At 40.5% G+C, this 24,793-nt stretch overlaps 1 protein-coding gene across 3 annotated transcripts in view; it reads right to left on the bottom strand.

Annotated features, from left to right (window-relative positions):
• Positions 1-9,099: 9,099 nt before the first annotated feature.
• Positions 9,100-24,793, bottom strand: part of LOC125762042 (uncharacterized) — a 43,530-nt gene continuing 27,836 nt past the window's right edge. For all 3 annotated transcript variants that reach the window (XM_049423751.1, XM_049423752.1, XM_049423753.1), the window contains exon 3: positions 9,100-19,667. In XM_049423751.1, coding sequence (XP_049279708.1) covers positions 15,153-19,652 — 4,500 coding nt within the window. In that variant the 5' untranslated portion in view covers positions 19,653-19,667 and the 3' untranslated portion in view covers positions 9,100-15,152. The remainder of the gene's footprint in view (positions 19,668-24,793) is intronic.

The following is a 24,793-nucleotide window of genomic DNA, read 5'->3' as shown; positions in this document are numbered from 1 at the left end:
GCGGACGCGGCTGGACGTAATGGCCAAGCGGGGGAGGGTGGCGTAAACAGGGGTGAAAACCAAAAAAAAAACATCCCAAGGGCTATATTGCCACACATTCGTTTTGCGCTCATGTGTGTACTAGTCGATGGTTAACTATTTCACAGCGTGTGCAATGGTAGGGGGGGTGGATCGTGACGTAGTTCGCCACCGTAGATGGGTGGACGGAAGTGGAGCCTTGCTTAATTAATTAAAAGAGCAGGGATTCGGGGGTAGGAAACGCGGGGTGGTGCGTCGGTGGATGGATCTGTGATTTTTGGAGGTTTTCCGATGAATTCACTTCGATTCTTACCCTCTCTTCTTCTTTTCCTGTCTTCCTCTCTCTCTCTTTCCCTCTCTATTGGTCACTGTAAGGAAAATTGCTCGAAAAGATGCTGCTCACAGAAGCAAAAAAAACCTACTATACGAACATATATATTTAACTCTGGGCTGTTGGTACCGACAGTGCAAAAAATAAATTGGAAATCATATCTCATACCATGGCACATGGTCAACGAAGCGGAATCGCAAAATCGAACCGAACCAAAATGTACCGATTAGGGATCAATAATGGAATGGCGGATGGCAGGGAAGCGGATGGAGCAAAACCAGAAATTTCATCTGGGTGGCACGTTGTTACTGCTTGGTGATGGTTTCGAAAACTATGGAAATTCTTGCGTTTATTGACAAGCAATTAGAACTCTCCATAAACTCATGTACCGAAACCTCATGTGCAGAGTAGACACTGAAGCAGAGTAATGTATGAATTTGTGCTTGATAAGCAGATCTCAAAAAAAAAGTTCCTGATGAGCGTGCAATATTTTGGACACAATATTTTCCCAATAGACGAATATGAGCCATTTGCAATCGGTATTTACTGTTGGCTTATATCTTACTTTTTCTTACTAAGTTTTTCTGGTTGTGTGATTTTTAAAACAAAAAAACTAAAAAAAAAATTAAATACGTTACATATTAGCTAAACGAAATACTTCATTGAAATTACAATATTTAATGAAAATTATTCAAAACAAAAAAACTCATTTATTTACTCCCAAAACATTTGCTTCATCCTGCATGAATCGTCTTGTATTAAATTTACTTAATATCTTCAATTTGGATGCAAATTAAAAAAAAAAACCTCAAAAAAACATTTTATCAATTTCGGTAAGGTACAATTTTGTTTGATATTTTTAACCAAACGAGAACAAAAAAAAATTGCAATCAAGCAAAAAGGCAAGCTTGATCAGCTCCCGCAACCACAGTGATGGATTTTTCCCTCTTTCCAATAGGTCGGCAGAGCATATCATCCTTGGTCCCACCACTATTTGTGACTTTGCGAAAGATGAAGTAGTTATGCATAATTTAACCATCACTCAAAATTGGAATAAATTTTTCGTTCCTCTCAAAACAGCTCCACTACTATCTACCAGTCGGTATCGAGCGGACTAAACACCGGCATCAACAAAAAAAAAAGAAAAACTTGCATAAGAAAATGAAAACCAGTTGGTGGAAAAAATACGATACCAGAAAATTCAACACACGATTGCAGCAGCAGCATCAGCAGCAGCAAACGCGCTGTTCAGCGGAACACACAAGCACCCGAATGCAGCAAAACTTTTATAAATTATTCATTTTCTCAATCTCATTTAAAATGGAAAATCTCCTTCCATTCAGCGCAACTGTTCAATTTGTTCAAAATATCCTGCGTAACACCATGCCGCAAACCATTCCTTTTTGCCCTCATGACTCGTCCTGCGTACGCGTACGTATATAAGTCAAACTCTACTACTCTTCGATAAGACTGTTCGAGTCTAACTTTTGGATGACATTTACGAAATGAAAGAAATGAAAAAAAAACTGCCCCCTTTCCCTCCGTATTATGAAAGATGGTTTTCTAAAGTTTAATTAAAATTTTTTACTTTAGCCCCTCTATGTCCTCGTAGCGCTTGGCATAATGGCAAGGGGGACGAAGGAAACGCTAATCTCCGTAGGAAAAGTGAATTTCGACGGTGACGAAAAGGTGAGAAAACACAATTTCTGCGTACCTTTCGTATATTTTTTTCCCCCCAAAAAACGGCACCATAATATTTGGAATTTTTCCAACAAACGCCATCGAATGCCACACACAACCACATCCTTAATTCATCATCAGCAAAAGGAAAGTTTTCTTGCATTTTTTTTGTGCTTTGTTTTGTTCGTGTAATACCATATCTTACGTTTTCCATCAGTCAACGATTGCAAACAGCGAAAAGTGGTGAACGACAAAAGAAAAACTAAAGAAGCAAAAAAGAAAAGAAAAGCGCAACCGACCCCAACAGGCGTCAACTGAAAATAATAATAATGAAAAAAAAAACAAAAAAAAGTACAAAACATTCTGCAAAACCACCTAAACAAAACATCTAAGGTCTGTATGTATTTCGTCGTCTTTGGAGCATAGCACAAAACCACAGCATAAAAATTGAGATATATCAACCATGTTTGCCACCTATAGCCTAGCCCACCCGTCCCTTTTTGCTGCTGCACAACACACACAAAAGCATCCTTTTTTGTCCTTAATTTTCTTCTCCACCGTTTGGCACCGGGTGGAGACCAAGAGAAAAAAATTGAGTGAAAGTTACAACAACACCCGACAAAAAAAAGTCATAGCGTCACCTGCTTCGCGAAGTAACGTGGTTTTGTATGTTTTGTTACGTTCTTTCTCTCTCTCTCTCTCTCTCTCTCTCTCTCTCTTTTTCTCTGTGTTGGACTGTTTTCCGGTCTTTTTGTTCCGAGGTAGTTCGAGGTAAGATATTTCCTAAATAGCCTCGCAGCTTCCATCTTCACGTAAAGCAGAAAAGACAAAACTCGCTCCATCATGCGCTTGGTCCATGAGATTGTCCTCCCTTCCATCACCTTCTCCTCACCCTCTTACCCACCCAAAAGAAAAAAAGGGCAGGATTTTTCTTTTACCGGTGGTAATGTTTTTTTTGCATTTTTCCCCAGTTTTTTTTTTTGTCTTGTTGGCCCCGTTTCGTCACCGTTCAAGTCAGAAGCCTGAGACGGTATAAATCATCCTTCCATTTATCTCTGGTCTCATTTCACGTTCTAGCCATCAAATTCTTCATGCTATCGGTATAAACGGGGGGACGGAGGGCAAAATTCGGTGCAAAACTTGCCCGATTGGTATGCTGCGAGCTCGGGTAGTGAAAGTTGTGAAAAATAGGATATTCTACTGATGAAAAACGAAACGGTGAAAGTTGTCGTGTTTCCTTTTGGGGGCGGAAAGGGTGTTGGTGGTGATGGTGGTGAGCCAAAATTTTTCTTCACTTTCATCATCTCATCACTAGCAACAGCAGCAGCACCATCAGAACGATCAGAATGGGGATTTTTTTTTTGCTTCTTGCCAACTTGTACATTCATGTAAGTAGCATCCAGTACACTTCTTTCTTTCTGAATTTGCTTTCACCGGAGCAAAAACCGATAGCACACAACACACACACACACACACACACACACACACACACACAGCAAAGGTTAAAATGGACGCATTTGGCCACAAATTTGGTTCGACTCTTTTGTTAGCTCAGCACAAGGTAAAATTAGCTGCAAAAGAAAAAACACCAAATTGAATGTGGCAAGTGAATGTTCGAAACTTGCTTGTTGGTAGACATGGCCAGCAGACTGTCATGCTGCAAAGGTTTTTTTTAAATATGGTGATCTGGGAGCATTTTTCATTAAAAAAAGGAAACAAGCAGAAAAAAATGATTAAAAAAGCTTTAAATTATGCAAGAGCATTTTTTTTAACAAAAATAATTAAAGTATCAAATTTTTAAAAGAAATCGATAAAATATTAAAAAAATAAACAAAAACCTTACAAAACATATTTTATATTGTTACAAAAAAAGTGGCGAATAGTTTGTTTTAAAATCACTTAAAACGTCCTATTGTTGTTTTGGTTGATGGGAATTTTGTGTATGGTACCCAGGCAATGAACCACCACAATATAGATGATGGAATTGAAAATTTTCCACAAAAAAACAACTACAACATTATGCTGCTACGGTGTGAACATAGATTGTAGATTATTCTGGCAACGTTTCAGCATAGAAACTATTCCATGTTTCCTCATCGAACCAACCCCCAAATGCAATGTTCCACACTTGCTCTCTGGCTTGCAGAAACAAAATTGAAGAATCACGTCTTTGCAGAACCAAAAAAAAAAAGGACGATGAAGCCGAACTGAACTTTCACCATTTCCAACTGTAGACCCAAAAACTAGTGGTGTTTGTGTGTGTCCTAGTTTTTCTTTTCTTTCTTCTTTCCTGTAATGGTGATGTGGCCCCTGCAAAAGATGCTGCATGCATCCTTGCTACCGCAGAAGAAAAACGCATCGAAGGGCAAATGAAAACCATTTTCCTGCAAAGTGCCACCATCGACGGAAGTGCGTCAGCTCTATCGGAACCTTCTACACTGTTTATGCAAGTTGCGGGCTAGATTCTTTTGGGCCTTTTATCAACCACAATATTGTACCGGTTGGTTGTGGGTAAGCAAGGCCGGCATTACAGCAGTGAAGGCAGAAGGCAGATATTTCCTCGTCCGAACAATACACCACACACTCACCCCACGGGTTTTCCTTGATTGTGGGACAGGGCTGTTGTGCTGCTAATAGCAAACAGCCAGGATGAAAGGAGCGCAGGATGCGTTTTTTGATGTATATGTTTCAATGTTTCACATTTTACTTTACGTAAGACCGGGTTGGTAGCTTGTGGACATGTACACACACTCGGCGAGATCGTCTACCATGTGCCTTGGAAGGCGAATGGGTCCGAGAGAACGTCCGTCATCTTGGTGTTCATTGCATGTTCGTTCGCTCAGGAGAGTGAAGAGAAGAAAGTAGGGGAAGAAAAGAAAGCAAGACAAAAGCGGATTCAATCCCAAATAAATGAACACAAAAAGTAAATCAAGCAGGACGCACATTTCTTCATCATTTTGCGGAAGAACTCCGGTCGGAAATTGTTGATTGAAAGGTAAGGGTTTGGTAAGGCCTAAATCAACGGTTACGTTTGTTAACATTACAAATACTCGCCCATGGTATTGTATTTGCAAACCAGCATTACTTCTCTTTTTTGTACTCCATTTGAAATGTTACTTGTTTTGATTATTTTTTTCGAATAAAAAAAAACCAGAACTATTCATAATACTGCTTGAATAATTATATGGCGAGAGATTTAAAGTCTGTTATTAAATTCCCAACCATACAAGCATAATTTGTCACGAGCTACAAATAGGCATTATTAAAGTTTTGTTAAACAATAATACTCGTAACATTAAATGCGAGATTCAAACGCCGTAAAGTGTCCCCCAAAAAACACACACACACACCATTACTGCACGGTAAATGTCTGTTTTATTGCCGCAAAGTTGAATAAAACATACTCAAGACGCGATGTGTGTACAACGATGGGCAAGCCAAAGATGTGGAATTTTATAGGTTATAAAACATAATCCTTCTAACCATAAATTGTATGATGGATGGACTGAGGCGAAATCGGCCAAAAATCTTCAGCTTGAAGCTTAGCCCCACACTCACTTTACATCGTTTTGTTCGACGTGATGTAAAAGTAATGAAATTTGAAAATAAAAAAATAAAAAAAATTCTATGATCTTTTAACGATTGTTTGATTGAGCTCTTGCAGGTGAAATTAAGTACTTCACAAATTTGTTTCGCAATGTTAGTGTATCCACTCGTAAAAGTATTTGTTGGTCGTTGTAGTAGTAAAACGAAAAAGAAGAAGAATAGATAGTTTCTGGTGACTAAACTGTCATAAAATCAGTTAATATACAGTTGATAGGTTAACGGCTTTAATTCCCTGTTCTATTAAGTGTTGGGAATCTATTTTTGGGTTGCAGTTTTTTTTCTGTTCAAAATTTTTAATGATTACTAATGAACCTTATCCGGCACCTAAAAGTGCACAGTGCATAGGTTCTTTTGATTTTTCGCTCGATTCTTTGTTTAGTTTTATCATTCGTTTGTTTGTTTCTTTTTTTACTAGATGAATTAATTAGGTCTTGCTTCAAAGGTACATTTGTTTGTTACTTGCTATTTTGTATCTTGTTCTGATCTCTAACACACAATATTTGATTTCTTATTACTTTTGCTCGCTGCTTTTTGTTTTGCATTCCCAGTTTGCTGCTTCTTCTGCGCTAAAAACGCATCGCTCTGCTTCTACTACCCAGTATAGTTTCACTTATCTGCTTTTGTTTATGCTCTTTTTTATATTATAGCATTTTTCTTTTCACTTTGTGTTTGCTATTGTTTTTGTTTTTTTGTTCACAATAGATTTCTGTAAGAGAATCATTCACACACAGACAGTTGGTTTTGTTTTGTTTTTGCGACTTTCCTGAGAACATTTCAACGTGCGTCAATTTGCGTTTTGATTCGTTTTTCTTTGTTTTCCTTGTTTTGATTATTTGCTTTTGCGGGTTTTTTTTTAGTATGCTTTAGCGCAAACTTTTACTGTAACTCTGCTGTGTAATTGTAATTGTTACCACATATTACCATGCATTTATTTGTTTAGATCAACTTTCACTACTACTTACGCTAAGCACCTTCTTTAACCCGCCCATACAGTGATCTTTCTCGCTGGTGCAAATGATCCAACTAGTTTTGGTTTTTGTTTTGTTTTGTTTTGTTTGTATAATATATAATGTTATTTGCAATAAACTTGATGAAAACACAATATCCCCCGCCCTTTCCATAACACCCTTTAAAGAATTGTTTGAAATATTGTTCCACGGAGTAAGTGCGTTGGTTTTAACTGGTTTTTCTTTGTTACGTGTTTGTTTGCCCGTTTTTGGTTTCTCTCTCATCGTTTTGATTCATTTGTGTTTGGCGCGTGGCTTTACCACGTGGTAAAGAGAGTGTTACGAATATTCCTGCATTATGTAAGATTTTGCTTAACCCCCCAAATTACCATATGACGCTTATTACATCTATCTCTGTCTGTTGTAGTTCTGGACGCCTGAGAATCTGTTCTAAAGATATATGCGCAATTCATTCATTAGTACAAGTTATATGAATAAACTCCAAATCAAGCAGCCCGCAAGCTGCGTTCTAAATGCATTTAACTACACGATTAGCATACGATGATGGCCTGTCACATGGTGCCATTTTGTTTTGTGTGTGTGTTTTTTTTTTGTACAAAATAATCGATCTTCGCCCGTGTGATCGTGTGTAATTCTGCGTCTCATACGTCTGCTCTGAGAAGGTGGTGTGTGGTTGTATGTAGACTGATGTTGGTGTAATCATCTTGGTTGGCTCACCTTTGCCGGGTTTTTAGTTGATTGGGATTTGTTTTCTTATTTTCTTCAAAGTTTTAATCCTTCTCATTGTGGTGCAACATATTAGCAGCTTGTAAGCAGCTCCTAGCAGTAGAGTACAATATTTGCACCGTTTTTTTCTTCTTTCGATTCCATTCGGATCTTGCGATCCAGTGTCGACGGATCGATCGATTACAGTTTCAGTCATGCGGTTTGTTATCGATTATGCACAATTGCTCGTTGGCAATATGTGGCACAAAAAAAAAGGTATCGAATATCGCCCATTTTTAGACCCACCGACCGTTACATGACGTTTTGTTGCCTTGCCGTCATCCGCACTCTCGTGTTGTTGCTTTTTGCTGGAAGCCTGTACGCCCCTAGGCAAATTAAAACCAATTCACCAAAAGATTGAGATAGTTGGAATGGGTTTTGCATTTCACCTCCACATATGTATGTGTAACACAGAGCTAAAACGAAAACTAAAAATAACTAGGCAAAGTTCGTTTTGAAATCGAGCCAATTTTTGATATTGTTCTCTTTTGTTTTATTTTGTTTCTTTCACCCTCTTCTGCTGCTGTACCAATTGCTGACTGTGCATAAAGAACATATTTTGTTTAGTTGTTTTGTTGTTTTCTGGCAATTGTATTAAGAAACGAAATAGTTAAAATAATTGTTAAATAAAGTGATTTTTTTTTATTTAATTTTAAGGAATAAATGTTCGAATTGTTTGCTGTAATAGAATAAAATCATATTCGATCATTAGGTAAAAAATAACTAGCAGTACAAGACCTACTTCTAACATGAAATACCATAGATACAAGGAACAAAAGAAAGGACATAAAAATCCATTCGTTTCACAAAATTTCATCTTTTTTCTCAAGCGAAGCCCTAGCATGGAATTACTCATCCAAATTCCACCCTGACGATTCAGGGTACATCCGACAAAATTCTCCCCTCACAAACGATGATGCAAATTTTTATTCATATTGCATTTCAAAATCGGAGTAAAAATGTTCCATTGCTTCTTCCCGCGGTTCAATAGTTTATCGGTAAAATCGGATTGCTTTTGCATGTGTCCGAGCATGGAATAATTATAATTTATGCCTTTGGCTATGCTGGGTGCAAAAACGAAAAAACCCCCTGGATAATAGCAAAACTTCCACAGTTGTAGAATTAATTTGCTACTGTTGTAAGCGCACAGATATATGTAAAAGTGCAAATGCAGTAAAAGTAAAATTGAAACGAAAATAAGAAAAAAAAATAATAGAAAACCTCGATCCGTAGAAAGAACGAAAAGAGACGGGGAAAGAGAGTACAAAAGAAAAGTGTAGAACATCCAAGTGGTTCCTGCATTGTGGTCCTGCCGGTCATCGGAGGCTGCCATTCGTAACAACGGTTTTGTGAAATTGTTGCATAGTTTTTAGGGCCACAAAATAAAGACCGGACCCCCTTGATGAACAAAATGGTTCAAGAAGAGGGAAAAAATTAAAATCGGACAAAACTGTAACTGACGAAGGGATCGATTCTTTCGAATGCAAATGCAGGGGACCTGCACTTTTGCCATCATTATTTTCCAACGTATTATAGAGATCCATTTAAAACAAGAATGCGATCGAAAAATGTAAGATTTATTACTTTTCGGAAATAAATCTTCCAGTGTATTGTTAGAAATCACTTAATATTTTTAATGATTTTAGCAAAAATTTAAAATATTTAATACAAAATTGAAAGTTTTTCATGTATAAATATAATACATTCTTTAGTAAATATAATACATACATTGAAAGATGAAACAGATCTCCGTAAAATTAATCATTTGTGATAAAACTATAATGCACATAAATGTTTTATGATGCACACAAACCACCATAGAAATGTGATACAAATAAACATTGTTTAGTATGACGGATGCGAACGAAGAATTCAAACATGGCGGCGTCAAAAATGTCTTCCTCTGGTCAATAAAAATTGAAGTGGATACATCAAAACGATAAGACAAAACCAAATCCGCCACACACTTCTACCAGTTAAGAAACCATATGCTGTCTCCCGAAAAAACAATACACTTCGAAGAGACGTAAAACAATACATAACCCACCATTCCCGTCCGGGTGGCAATGGTGCGAACATAGTCCAAAAGCAGTGGTCATTAACTGCACATACATAAATTTAATCAAATTTATATGATCCCTACCCCACCACCACCGTAAATGGATTGGCCAGTTTACAGAATGCCGTCCGCCGAAGTTCGGTATATTAATCCGGGGCCACACAACAGACCTGGCCTGGCCGGCCTGTATAGCTCCGAAACTACGGCGAGCTTTATGTGTACTCGGCGACTTCCTTTACCCAACACAAAAAAACCCAAAAACCCGCTACAACACAATGATAATGGTGATGTTGACGATGACTGAAATGGTGTATCAGTCGTGACTTCGACCGATATTGGACAGGGTTTTGTAGCTTTTTACTCACTCGCACTCTCTGTGTTCTCCTTCCTTGTATTTTTCCCTTTACAGATAGTGGTTTAGCGGTAGATATTATTGGGGAAAAATCGAAATAAAAAGTTCAGGCTTCGATAATGACTTCGAGATAGCATAATGAACGCTTGAAGCTGTTTTTGGGAGACCCAGAAAGAAAAAAAAATAAACAGAATGGTGCGTGAAACAAAAAATAAAATCGATAAATAATTTATTTTCCCCAACAACAACAAAAAAACCCTTGATGCGACACCTACACAACTGTCCACTGTTGTGGACCACCCTTCTGACGTTCGTTTTTCTGTGTTTTTTTAAGGAACTGTATCGCGTAAAACGAAATGAAACCTATTGGGCTTATCACCCGGAGACGAGAGGGTATTTTATATTTTGATAAGAATTGTTTGTTAGTTGTGCAGTTATGGTTCTACACGAAACGCATTCACCCTTGGTAACTGTACTGGAGGGGAATCTCGAAGTTTGGGATAGCGCAAAAAACACGGAAAATCGTGAAAATCGTGTTTATCTCTAAGTATAAAATGCCCAGCCTTTAAGCCATTATGCTCTCGTGAAAACAAAAAAAAAAAAAGAAAAGATAAAATCTTATTGTTGTTCAATATCGCATATTTGAAATCACTCCTCCGAGAAGAAACACGATTTCAATCCATAAAACAATACATTACAATCGGATAAGGTATCGAAAGACGTTGAGTACCGATTTTCCACCCCACGAAAAGCTTTCGAATGAAAATATGCTGATAAAAAAACAAGGAGTCATTTGTTTGGAAAATGACCCATAACAACTCTCTTGCTAAACCTTTGCCACCAACAAAAATGGGGAAACAAGGAAGATCGCTTAGAAATTCACTCTCTCTCTAATAATCACTTCATTTCCATGCAAAATACAGAAAGCATAACGAACGAATTACCACCAAAAACCACCATTCGCCACCGTAGAGGAGAAAAACAGAACAATCTAAAAGAAAAAGATTCTCTTCTTCGCGATGTTTGCCCTCAACAGGAATACTATCTCCACTGCTTTTTTGTTTTTGGTTTTGTGTCCTTATAAAAGACCCGAAGTTCAAACGGTGCGGAACATAGGGCGTTATCCAAAAGCGTCAAAAATCGGAAGACTGAAAGTAGTCTTTAGTAGCCAAATAAACCTACCTAGAAGACCTTCCATTATACACCAATCGAGCTATTCTTATGTTTGTGAGCATTCCACATGCTACACCAATGTAAAGTCTTAGCTGGGATGTAAGCGAATAGAACGTAAAACGAGCGATTATATCCCTTTACAAATGATTTAATTAAATCAAATATGCAAAACTGCTTCGTCCAGCCAAGGTTTACAGACTTGACACGGTCTAGTCAAAGTTGAGCGAAGAATAGCCTGAGGCTATTGGCGTGTTACGCTTGTGGATCGTAGATTCGGATATTCGCGTTGATAGTGGAACAAAGATGTTGTAACATGGAGGATATGATCAATAACTGTTCGTGAAGCTAAACCTCCTCTACTTGTAAAACAACTAGAAATAGGTATCTTCATAACAGCAGTCAGCAGATTGTTACAGCCCCTGTAGAGATGGACATAAAGAGGGACTCTTTATAGCATTGTCGCTCATTATGGACAGAGCGTTGTAGTTGTTATTCGATCATATGCGCGCCAGATTTGGTATCTATCTATATCTTGTATTTATCGAAGCATCTCCTGTTATGTTCTCCCGGTGCTGGGTTATCGATTTCAATTGCCAAATGACTAGCAGACTATATCACTATGGCGGCCCTTCTGTTGTCTCCAATGAAACATATTTCCTTCATATCTTTTTCAACCTGAATTGTGGTAGTGATCGGGGTTTAGGATCCATTACGATCGGTCTTCCATACCATGCATTTTTGCGTTTATTATCATTATTGTTTGCACTCCTTTGTTACGATTCCGTGCTGATTTGCCTGGTTTGCCTGGCCGTAGACTATCCCTCAGTTAATTACAACACTTCATATATCACCCGAAATTATATATTACAAATATATGAAATATTAATAATTAATCCTTACAATCAAACAACGCTTCGAAACATCCTACTTTAGGTTTATTTTTTGGGGGAGTTTTCTCCACACAATTACGTCATTTGATGTCAGTTTTCACCTGCGCTCACACTTCCCTTTTTTGGGCTTTTCTTTACTTTGCATGCTTTTTTGCATTCTTCCTTTTTTTTCAAGAATGTACACACACCCTCACGCTTATTGACCCGTTATCTGCAATTGCTAAAAAAAAAGGCACACAGCATTATACAGTTCCATTGTTGTTTTAGGTTTTTTTTTTGTTTTATAGCAATTGCCGAAAACGTGGTATTATCATCATGTTACGCCATTCAAAGCCCATTATTCCCATTTGCTCCGTTTCTTACTTCGTTTCTTTCGTTTTCTTGGTGCAACAAAAAATATTATTAGAAGAAACTCGTCTCTACCCTTGTGATTATTAAACTCCGGTACTTCACTTCTTGGCCTGTTCATTAGCTACTAAAAAAAAAAGAAAAAAAAACTCAAAACCATTCAATATTTGTATCCAGTTCTAGTTACATTACAACACTCAGTGCCGATATCACGGTGTGTCAGCAAGTGGTAATCAAGCGTACAGAATCGCTTTGCGAATTTCCACAAATTAACTGGCGTTACGCGTGGGAATAAATTCCAACTTCCGTCCTCCCCATTCAAACGGAACAAGTGCTAAAGGAATGTTTAAGAGAAATTTTATAACTTTTCTTCGCCATTTGTTCGGTTTCTTATCAATACCTTGTACCTGCTGGAAATCTACCATTGTGTTCAAAACTGCTTCGTCTGCTCCTGTTGTGGTTGTTTTGGAGTGATTTTTACCCGCTGTCCCTCATGTGAGGAGGCTCTCTAGTACTAGTACAAGCTACAAAAAAGGGGTACAACCGACATACAGCAATTACTTCTACCATGAACACGAACACTATAAAAACAAAAACGAGCTCGTGGAACCAACTGATAGGGCGCATATCATCAGAGAGAGAGAGGATAGTGACACATTTGGACATCGAACGGAAACACGTCTAAAAAGTAAGCGTTACCTATTATTTACAACGAGTTTATCCTAAGGATCCGTACCTTACTCTCCATCTACTGTAATGGGTCTCATACAATGACACACATTAGCTTACTACCCCTTACCCCGATATTGTTAAACGAACAGGGATCGATTATTCAAACTAGGCTCTGATGCTCTGAGTGATAAAAAGTCAAACCGAGCCTCATTGGTAACTTTGTCTTTGCAATCGGGGAAAATGGGGGAGTTGCAGTAAAACATTGGAGCGAGGGGCTATAGCATACTACGTAGCATAGGATTTTGTGTGTGTTTTTTGTAATTACGCTAGAATATATATAATATGTATTGTATGCCATGTATGTATGTATATATATATATATGCTCTAAATGGTAGATTTAGTTTAGTGATTTAATAGCCCTTTGGTTTTGGTTTTTCTTTGTTTTTGTTTCTTTGACTAGCATTTGAATCTCTTGAACATTACGATATTACGTACTGAAGGAGGAAGTGGGTTTGGCCAAACATTGTGTTTGGCTTACAATGTTCGCTTACAAAATATCAAACTGGGGAAACGGATTCCCATCCACATCCGCGATGGCATCTGTTGTAACGATTTTTTTTTCTTCTTTTCACTTTAAAATAGCATCTCTCTTGTACTTATCAGGATCGACTGTGTGTGTGGTAACTTTCGGTTTAGCGTTTTTTTTTTTTGTGTTTTCACTGTGTAAAGGTACCAGTTTGATACCTTATTTACCATCGCATGAAGGTGTTGTGCACAGCATATCCTTAGTTTAGTGTTCATTTCCTACTGTGTTGAATTGTACCATCGAATACCCTGAGTAAGTTGGTAACGTTTATGATTTGCCGTTTATCGGTTTCAATTTTTTGGTTTCTCTTTAAAGGAAAATCACCTTGTCTTTCTCTTGAGGTTTTACTATTGTTTTATGCAAACGGAGACATAAATAATGATAAGTGATTTAAATTTTGTAACTAAAACCTAACATACAATGGTTGCGTTTGCTGCTTTAAATTACTAACCAGTCACTATATAGCATTTAAATGATCAAAATCAGCACTATTTTCCGTTTAACTTTAAATGAATTCATCATTTCGTTTGATCGTTCATTTTTCTTCCCCAGTTACTTTTTGTGTGACGCAGCGGCATCGGTGTATGAACCTTTGTTTTGTTTCCTCTAAAAAATCTATCATACCCGAAGAGATACAACATTTTGTCATTGTTTCAGTTTTACTCATAATAGGAACTTTGTTAGAACATCACACGAAGAAGATTAGCCTTTTCCATTATCATCGCTCAATGAACAATCCATTCTACCCTTCGCAAGTTTACACCTTCCTCCCAAAAAATGCACTACACTACGGTTTAGTTTTTGATTATTTTGCCTTATTTTTCATGGATTTTAGAGTCGACACATAGAGCCTCTTGCATCTTTTGCTTTGTCACGTGCCGCGTGCTGATTTCGAACATGCCCTCTCAGCCTCTCTTTGCCTTTCGGGTGTCTGCGCTTGCCATTTAAGCCACCTATTATTTGCACTGTTTTGCATGATTTTTAGTGCTACGTTTTAACCTTAATTTACAGTAGTTTAGAGCAATCATCGTCGGATAAAAACGAGCGTTTTGTTTTGTTTTTGTTTAAAAAGCTTTACACAGTACGGTTAAAAGAATCCTTCCGAACATTTATAAGATGGCACAGAGACTTTAAATATTCTTTTGCAGTTTGTAGTTTACTCGCTTTGATTCAGTCTTGCACTTTAATCCAAATGAAATAATAGCCAAAAAGGTAAGTTGGCCAAAGTTGTGCAGGAGGTTGGTTTTAGCTTTCTTTCTTTTTTTTTGTATCCAAAAACCGTATTGGATGATACCCTGAGGTAGAAACGTGACGAATTGATGCCCGCTCTTATTTAGCTGTGTGTGAATTTCTCTACAAGTGGTTTTCAAAATGAAACAAAATGGCAGCTTTCTGCTCTCTGCTCCTCACGAACGATAAGTTTACCATCAAGGAATCGTAATTCTGCTGGTAAGAATTCTACTTTAATTTTACGTTTTTACATTCATTAGCATTCATAATCATACATTTGCCAATAGATTAGTTGTGGTTTGGTTTCTTTTTTAAGGGGGATAAGTTTTTACGTACGTATTTGCGGATTTTCTTTGCGATACATTTTTGATTTCATTTCATCACGCACAGTCTGTGCGCTCGCGGAAAATTTGACTAGACGAGCCCGTCTGCAGGTTCGGGGCTCGGAAGCTCCAGTTTATCCTGAGATCTCCCTAGGCGGGACTCAGATTGAACGATATTGTCATCGGCGTTAGGATACGCTCTTTAACGGGTAAGAAAACAACAGCTGGTACGAACCTGTGATCCTGTCCTAGCGGGCCCTCCGACTTGTCGGTTGAGTCCTTGCGCGTGCGACCACCAGCACCATCGCTGAGCGACTCCTCAATCAGGAACGACTGCATCATGAGGGGGCCGGCCTGTTGGGGCAGCGCGTACACTGCCGGACGTTGGGTAATGTTGGCCACCTCCGATAGCATCGCTGTTGGTTCACTTCCCGCTGCCGACGGTGGAGAAGCGGGCTTTGGAGAGGTTGGTTTCGTGTTTGCTGTTGGTGGATCTGGATCACGTGGCGATCCTGCCCGTTCAGGACTCTGCGATCGTGTCTGGTGGTGTAGATTGAGCGCCTCCTGCGATAAGGATGGAACCGGTGTAGATGCCGGCGTTGACGAAGGTGTCTCGGAAGAAGTGCCCGGCATGAGCTGGTTAGCGGATTGATCTTTCGCCAACGAGACGGCCGATTCGGATTTGAGCAACGGAACGAACGGTGCCGTTCCAATGGCTGCTGCTGCTGCTGCTGCGGCTGCTGCCGCTGCTGCCTGAGCTTCCTCCTGCTGATGGTGTTGCTGCTGCTGCTGGAGCAACTGTTGCTGCACGATCGTCAAGCTGGAATGTGATCGCTCATGGATAAAGAGCAGCGGCAAAAGTGGAGTTGCAAACGAGCAGTACGAACACTGGTATCCTTTCAAACCACCCATTGGAGACGTAGGTTGATCCGTCCCAAACAATGTGGGAATAGCAGAACCTTTCGGAAGAAATTTGGCTGCCTCAGCTGGGCTTAATCCTCCAAATGGTGACTTGGAACCGTACTTGCCATCATTCAACCCATTCGGCACTTTCAGCGAAGGACTGTTTGATTTGCTCCGGCTGTTTCCACTGCCACCGCCCGAATTGGCTCCATTTCCCAACAAACCACCACCATTCGGAACGTTCGAACCGAGCTTCTGCTCTATGTCCTTTAGCTTCTCGACGCCTACCTTCCCGTGATCGCTCAACAGATGTGCCCGTAACCACTTTGCACTACGGAATCGTCGACTACACAGTGGACACACCTCGGTGAAGTGGGAGTAGTAGCGATTGCTAAGATCGCTAACTTCGCCTGGTTTTAGATCACTACCCGGGAAGGAACCACCGTCGCCAGTCTCACCTGGTCCCATGTCATTAACACCGACGATTGCCGATGATCCATTTTGACGTGGTTGTGGCAGTGGTGCACCCTCCTCCACGATGCCGTGTGTGTTGTGTTTGTGGACGCGCAAGAAATACTTGCTGCAGAGCTCCTTGTTGCATATGTTGCACACGACACCACCTATCTGGGCACCGTTCTCGATCTCGATGCCATGCATACGCTGCATGTGCGTCTTCATGAAGTACTTGTTGCACAGCTCCTTGTTGCAAATCTCGCAATAGCTGCTAGTTGGAGTCATCGAGTAACTTGGCTTACGCTCACCATAGCCGGGAGCACCAGGTGGCATCGGGATGGTACCTCCACTGCCTGGTCCACCGTTGCCAACACCCGACGGTACCGTTGTTGGACGCTCGGGAGTGACGAAACCTTCGCGCTTGGGACTTGGCATACCCGACATTCCTCCATGTATCTCCACCAAATGTTGCTTCAGCATGTACACGTTGGCGAACTCTTTATCGCAGTGCTTGCAAGTCTCGGGCATATCCGTCGGTGTCGTAGCACGGGATCCCTTTGGACCGTTGTTATTGTCCATCCCAAGTGCACCATGTTCTTGTATCATATGCGCATGTAGCAGATACTGGTTAGCCAGATCCTTGCCACACACACCACAACTCACTTTACGCTGCTGGATACTGTTGAGATCGTTCAGCTGCATGATCATTGATTGCAATTTCTGCAGATCAACACTGATCGCCTCGGCATCTTCATCACTAGCACCGTCACGACCAGCATCATTCTCATTGCCAGGGCCCGCTATTCCACCATCCGACTGTTGCTGATCATCCGAATCCGCACCCCCATTGTCCATCTTGGCTGGAGGTGACTGTTCACGCTTGATCTCGACTCCTTTCGCGCCTTCGATCGCAACAGGATCGCTACTACTTAACTCGTCTGTCGCCATTAGTTTTCGCAGCGAGGAAGGAGAAGCTGCTTGCAGGGCCATCTGTGCACTCATGACATCTGCCGCCGTACCACCCATGATCAGATTCAGTGGGCTCGTTTGTAAGAACGGTGCCCACGGTTGGCGACCTTCGTCCTTCAACTCATCCGGTGTCGGAAGGATGCCGTGCCGTTTCAGCTTGTGGGTACGCAGGAAATATTTATTACAGTACTCCTTGCAACAAATCTCACAGAATGCCTCCGGGTTAACTACACCGAGACGGCGCAGCTTGTCAGCTGAAAAGTTTGCCTCCTTGGCTGCCTGCATCGAGTGTGGTGAGAGCTTGCGTGGTTGCGGTGTAAATGTGGCATCCTCCTGCTCGATCGTGTAGTCCTCCCGGAAACCGTCGGGAAGCTGCAGTGATCCTCCAGCACCTGTAATACCCGAGGGTGTATCTAATCCCGATTCTGAAGCTTCTTGTCTGCCGACAGCGAGCTTCGCCTGCTGTTGTGTCTGCAGTTGCTGATGATACTGCTGCTGCAGATGTTGCTGTAATTGCTGCTGAAGTTGATGTTGCTGCTGTTGTTGATGTTGATGAAGTTGTTGCTGGTGCTGCTGTTGTTGTTGCTGCTGCTGCTGCTGTTGCTGTTGTTGCAGCTGATGATTACTGCTTGAAAGCTCGTGTGCCTTGCTGCGATGTTTGCGCATTGCGCTGAGACTGCTGAACTTCTTGAAACAAATGTCACAAAAAACGGTGGGTTGTATTTGATTTGGTACCACGGAAACCTTGGGCGAGAGAGCCGAACGCATCGGTAACTGTTGCATCGTCTTCCCGGCGTTTGATTGATTTTGCTGGCTCGCCGTAATGGATTGTGCTTGAGAGTGGAGCATCGCTTGGGACTGGATACGTTCGGCAGCATCGGCAGCAGACGTGTGATGAGTAGCGAGTTTTTCTATCTGTTCGCTAGACATGGGAACACCAGAGTGTTGCTGTTGCTGCATCTGAAACACCTGTGATAGCTGATGAATCGGATTGAAGGGATTGCTCATGGCGGACAGGGCAGAACTCGTCACGTCCGAACTTCCATTGCCTGGTGCCGGTTCATAGATACCGTGCTTGTTCGCCTTATGCGTCTTCAAGAAGTATTTGTTGCAAAACTCCTTATTGCACAGATCGCAATACGCTTCCGGGTTGAAAATACGCAACGGCGGAACTCCAGGGCGACTGTTACCATCAGCGGATGTGCCAAATGCAGACACCGTAGGTACTCCCAGCAGTGGCAGCTGGGGAAGATAGCCTGAAGCGGACAGTGCCGCAGCAGCTTCCGGTGGGAATGGGAAGGACAGTCCGGCAATTGATATCCAATCATCCGCTTTGGGAAAGTTGCTGCGAATTTCGCCATCCCATTCCGGGTCCATCAAGAGTTCTTTCTTGAGGGATATCTTTGGTGGACTGGTCGTATTTGAGGGTTGTTCTGCTATTTTGTCTTCATTTCCCGGCACAGAGTTAGACGTTGGCGGCGGTGGTGTATTACCTTCGGGGTCGGTTTCTCGTGACTTCTGGATACCATCCATTGATGTAACACTTTTGATGACAGGTGACTGTTCGCGACTTTTATTTCTTTGCTCTGGTTCGTCGGCGATCGATTGTGGACGTTCTTCGTTAACCTCTTGCTCATCGTCACTTCTGGCCTGTGAGGACGATTCTCTGTCTGCTCGAGCGCCACTCATAGCTATGAAACTGTTTAGCTTGGAGGTCAGAAAATTTTCGGGCAGCGTTGCACCCGTATTGGCCAAACCGAGAAACCCTTCACTGTTCTGCTGCTGCAACTGTAGGTGTTTTTGCTGTAATTGACTAAGGTTCGAAAGAAATATCTTCTGAAAGTTGTTCTGCTGCTCTTCCAGCAATGCTGCTCCTTCGTCATCGCCGTTTTCCATCGCTGGACTGGTGGGGTTCGGTGAGCTATCGGCTTCTGCTCGCTCCTGATCCGCTTCCGGCGCGTCATCATGAACATTTTCACGCGCTCCGTCTAGCGAACGTTCATCAATATCGACTACTGTGTCGGAACCGGCGTTCGCTGGTATTTCAATCGCCGTACCGTTGGCAGAAAATCGAATCGGCATCGATTGTTTACGCCGCTTCTTGGATAGATCGGGTAGCGAGTCGGAGCTAAGTTGTGAGGTCGTGGTCAGCGTGCTGCTTTGAGTTGTCGCTGCATTCAGGAATGATGATGAGAGTGTACGCTTGGAAGCTTTCAGCGTAGAACTGTGAGAGCTATTCGTTTGCGAAGAATTCGATGCATCACTCAGGACTGCTTCCTCGCCGCTAAGATCGGGTGGTGGTGTTGCATACACTGAGGCAGCCATTGTGATTGGTGATCACTGTTGGAAGACAAGATCAAGAAGTAAAAATGTAATAAAATTGACTAACAAGTATTTCCATTTATTTATTGTATGTTTATCAATTAATATGAAATATCTGAAAAATAACGAAAGCTAACATCTGCTCCAGTTTTAGTGGGAAAGTATGCAACGGCGTCATAATTATAGCAAGTTTACAACCACTCCTATGAATCGATCGATCAGTAACCTTCTGTTCCGGTATCGGTACAAAAACCGAAAGGTGCCAAAATAAAAATGCTTCCCCATCCGGGGTGTTTTTTTTACCCATTGGTTAGAAAATAACAACGAACAACAGTAAAACTAGCATTTCCCCGTACCATATCACCCGTAAGGGAAGCTAATGGGAGAATGCGCGGGAGAAAGATAAACACATTTTTCGATTTTATTTCGGCTCACGCGGCAAAACTGATAGCGCGGAAGCCAGCTGGAACCAACGGTTGAACCGACGGTTCGGGTCCGGGTTTGTTTTTCCGCTTTTGCACCTGCACACGGCGCTCCACGATAATGCTGTTTGTAATCAGAAAGCATGCGGCTGCAAAGTGTTAGGTTTTGAAAGTCGTTTGGCACACGTCAAATGGTAGGAAAAAAAACAGTTTTCGGTTAGAGTGGAAAAAATAGGTGCTACCTTTGCCTTATCGTACCCTACTACTGCCTATGCCACCCTCCCCAAAATCGATACGACACACAACGGGGCTTAGGGAGCGCGTTGGTTTGACTATTAGTCACCGGTACCGCTGACATTAAGAAGGCATCAGGACAAATGGGAATAAAAAATGAAATGATTAACGAAAAACATGTCTAGTGTTGGCATTAGAAAAGCATAGAAACCCAACATAACCTAAACATTCATTCGTCGAATCGTCCTTAAAACCTCCAGCAATGCCACTCACCCTAGCGTTTCGATTAATATATAATTGTGGTAAGAAAAATGCTCTCGCGGCTGTGTACGGCCTTCGTTATCGTACATATTTAAAATATGGCATTACCATATGCACACTCAACGGGTTGTACACTCGTTGTTAGGCGGTATTTCATCATCACTGTACGGGTCGCACCAAGGTACCATAATGTTGTGTGACATTACCATCATTAGTTAAATTTTGTTTTCACTATGAGTGGGCGGCGATTAATGAACAAATCGTTAAAAGAAAGCATACTACACGAGGGAAGTTGAACGGTTTTTATTTTTATAATGTTTATGTGTAGTTGCTTGCTTATACAAAAGGAATTGAAAAATTAATCACTTTTTAAAACATTATCTCATGCAAACGTTTCATTGAAAATAGTTAACTCTCAACTTAATGTATGAAATAAGTCATTCTTAGACCTTCTCATATTCAAAATGGTTTTGATAAAAAGATCCATTAGCATGTATAATACATAAACATCTGCGATATGGGTTTAAAATTAAAAGCAGCCTTTATTCTCAAAAGGAATAGCAGAGGATTCAACACAGAGGACAGTATGTTTTGTGGTATTATAGTGATGAATTATAATAATGTTCCCTGCTATTTGCCATCGTTCGAAAAACAAGCGTTCAGACTGAGAGTTCTAAAATAAACCTTTATAGGGAAGGTGGTCAAGCTAGCTCGATGAACCATCCCAAAATCCAACTTGTTAATGACATCTCAAAAGAAGAGAAATGTGAGAGAATAAGGGATGTGAATTTTAAATCCCAACCCCTACGACATATCCCTACGGCATATTTGTTTTGTACCATTTTTCGAACAACGGGCAGTGCATAGTCGGGATTACTGTTCCAGGTGAACGGAGCGGTTCGAATACAAAACAAAGATGGTGAAGGATATAGTGAGGGAGCGAAATTTTGAAGTTTAATGTGTAAATCACCTGCATAAAATCCCACAACAGATGCATCCATTTAAAACAAAGTGTTGATGAAAGAAATAATATACGAATTGGGTTTTATTTTATGCGTAAATACTTCTTTAACAAATTTCTATTAATTAACCTTTTCCGTTACAAAAAAACCTAAAAGACACTCCGTTCTACTTGATTCGGCGTCAGGCTGTCGGTAAGCCCATCCTCCCTTCGAATGAGCGATAAAGAATATTCAGTATAAAACAGATCAGCCAACCTCGCCATCGAAAAATGGGAACAAGACGGTAGGAATACACGAGAAATACAACAAGATAAAAAAACATGTCAAAGAAAAACAGTTTTACAAAGTGATATAAAACTTCGCAAGGAATATAAAACAGGCATTTCATCCCGTCCGGACAGTTTTTCTCTTCCAAATTCCACTCCGCTCGTTTGCTAAACGGTGTTTGTGTGTTTGCCCGTCTAAAGGAATAATGTTAGTGAAAAAAAAGACACATTTCCTGAATTTAAAAACACTGCATACCATCAAAGTGGTGCCTTCGTAACGACTCAACATCACATCTTGTGGCGCCCTCGCCATTTTACTCCCTGACCCTAGAGGGAGCATCCGGGGGGAAAAATGGGAGAGTTAAACGACCAGACTTGACAACAAAAAAAAAACACCCTCACCCCGAGACGATTTGTTCACAATCTACATATTTGTCCGACGCATTTTTTTTCAGACGAGATGGAAAATGGACATGAGCGGAAGTGGTACAGTTGAACCGATAAAAAAAAGAGTACAAAGTCTGGATTCTATCACGATTGTCGAATGAGAAATGGGAGTTGAACGTTTCACTTTCCATCTTCCACATTAACGTCTAAAAATTGTGTGTTTGCGAATAGAAGGAATGTCCTGGGGGTTTCCTTCGAATGGTTCTTCGTCCGTACCTTCTTGTTCTACAAATTTCAATGTGCTTGTTTACTTTACTATTAGATCAAAACATTTTTTTTCTTCTTGAATATGCAAGAAAAACTCACACCGAATAAACTATCAAAACCACTCATAAAACGGAAACACATAAAACAAAACTTCCGTCGTTTCGTTTCATCTGAAAGCAGCACCAATTCCGATCATAACACTGTTTTTTTCCTTCGCCTGTGAGGCAGAGTTTCCATTTGGGAAAGTAAATGGTAGTTTTTGTTATCCTTGGAACTGACACGCTTTATCACAGTTTAGTGTAGTATAGGATCATAATGAAGAAAAAAACACTATTTCAATCTTTCAAGAATATGGAGTATTTGAACTTGTCTTGTCTTATTGCTTAAACACTTTTCACTTTACGGGTTTATTTTTTTCACTTACGTTTTTTTTGTACTTCAAAACAACTTTATATCAAAAAGAAAATTTCATTTAGAAAAAGCAAATTCCACAAACTGATCAAACTGTACGTAAACTTGTAAAAGTGTAAAATAATCTCTAACTCTGCGAAGCGCATTCCGCACGCTGCCCTCCGTTGCATACGCTATCCCGTTGGATACTGAAGAATTTCTGTGAAAAAGCACAATATTGAATTCCAAAAAATAGTAACGCCACATTCAATCTATCCCTTTCCTGCCCTACCAACCGGCCGAACGTATCCGAATCTTAGGCCAGCATACGGTTACAACGTTTATGAGGAGATTTTTGGGACAAAAAAAAAGAAAAACGCACAAAAACGCATCACCGAATGCATGTCCCTCTCCCTTATTTTTTCGAAAAATAAACGCGATTTTTGGGTGAAAAAATAGAGAAATCCCATTAAAATCTCTGTGCGAATATGGGTACCGGTGTACCCGTTGTTCGCGTTGTGCTGCTGGGCAAGGATGCAGTTGCTTTGCTACCGTTACCACTGCTGGTTGCTGTGCACATCACACAAAAGCAAACCCAAGTGCAACGGCGGCGCGATCGACGCACATTAGGGACGCGTGTCATATTGAATAATGAGAGCGTACATAAACGACGACGACGGGGACGGGGACGAACACGAACACGGGGCAACATACATATATATGCAAACGCTGGTTGGTCATCCGGCAAAGCGGCATGTGATGAAGGGACCACAACCGACCAAGAATTGGTTTAATTTTTCCTTCATCGCCCATGCTCAGGATTCCGGATTATGCTTTACGGTTGCAAATGGGAACGGAGCTGCCGTGCTGGGATCGCGCACTATTCCAATGCACCCCTATTGCACTGATTGATTGGAAAGTGTATTCAATTTTTTGGGTCTCTTCCACGTTCCATTTATGTTAATTTGGTGCTTCGTTTTGTTGCGCTGTCCGGGTCCTTTGAATTCTTTGGTCACCATCAGCATTGAGTACGGGAAGCGGAGAATTGGAAAGAATTGAATGTAGGTTTTTTTTTGCTTCTGTGATGCTCAAGTAATAATAATCACTCGTACTTTTAGATTCTTCATTTAATGTAAAGAATTGCTTTCCTCCTGGGGTCCAGATATTTCATATATTTGAAATAATGTACATATATTAAACAGGGATTTACATGGAGACATGAATGATAATAAGCGACGAACGTCATATATCTTTTGTTTGCATAAAAGCATTCTATTCATATTGCTAACGAATAGTTAAATGAAATAACACTATTGTTATGAGCAAAAAATCAACACAAATTGTATAAGGGATCATTCAAGGGGTAGGAGGGAAACTACAGCCAGCACTACGACTTCTTACATACAAGGGGTCTAAATTTGTGTTACTTAACATAAAATAAAGAAGGATAAAAATACGAAACCCACATGTGCGATTAGGAAATTATCGAAAAAACAAAAAAACAACAAAAAAACAAACAAAACATTTTTTTGTAACTTTACCCTTATAAATGCATCCCCATAAATTTACATTGCTTATACGGTACCCACAACATGTACCGAAAATAATTTAACGCGAGAAAAAGTAGCTTAATTTTTGGATGTAAATTGCTTTAAGTGCGGCGTGGTCATCCAAAACTGCAGATAAAAATTTACAACAAAATCTGACATAATAAAGAGCCTAAGACAATATCAATCAGAGACACATATCAGAGCCTATCGACGATCGGGTCTAACCTACGAAAGATTTGTCGATCGTCCTGCCTCCTTAACGTCTTGCACAGCATGCTGATTCTTTGTTCGAATGCTTCACATTTCTTATTTTCTCCAATAACAATTTTTCCAAATTGTTTAGTTTTTCATTTTAGATCCACAATAACAGTTAACAGCAGCTGGTCCCTCGACAATATCGGATTG

This window comes from Anopheles funestus, chromosome 2RL (genome assembly GCF_943734845.2).
Source record: "Anopheles funestus chromosome 2RL, idAnoFuneDA-416_04, whole genome shotgun sequence".
Lineage (NCBI taxonomy): Eukaryota > Metazoa > Arthropoda > Insecta > Diptera > Culicidae > Anopheles > Anopheles funestus.
The sequence above is the reverse complement of the archived record's forward strand: the minus strand, read 5'-3'. Positions and strand labels throughout refer to the sequence as shown.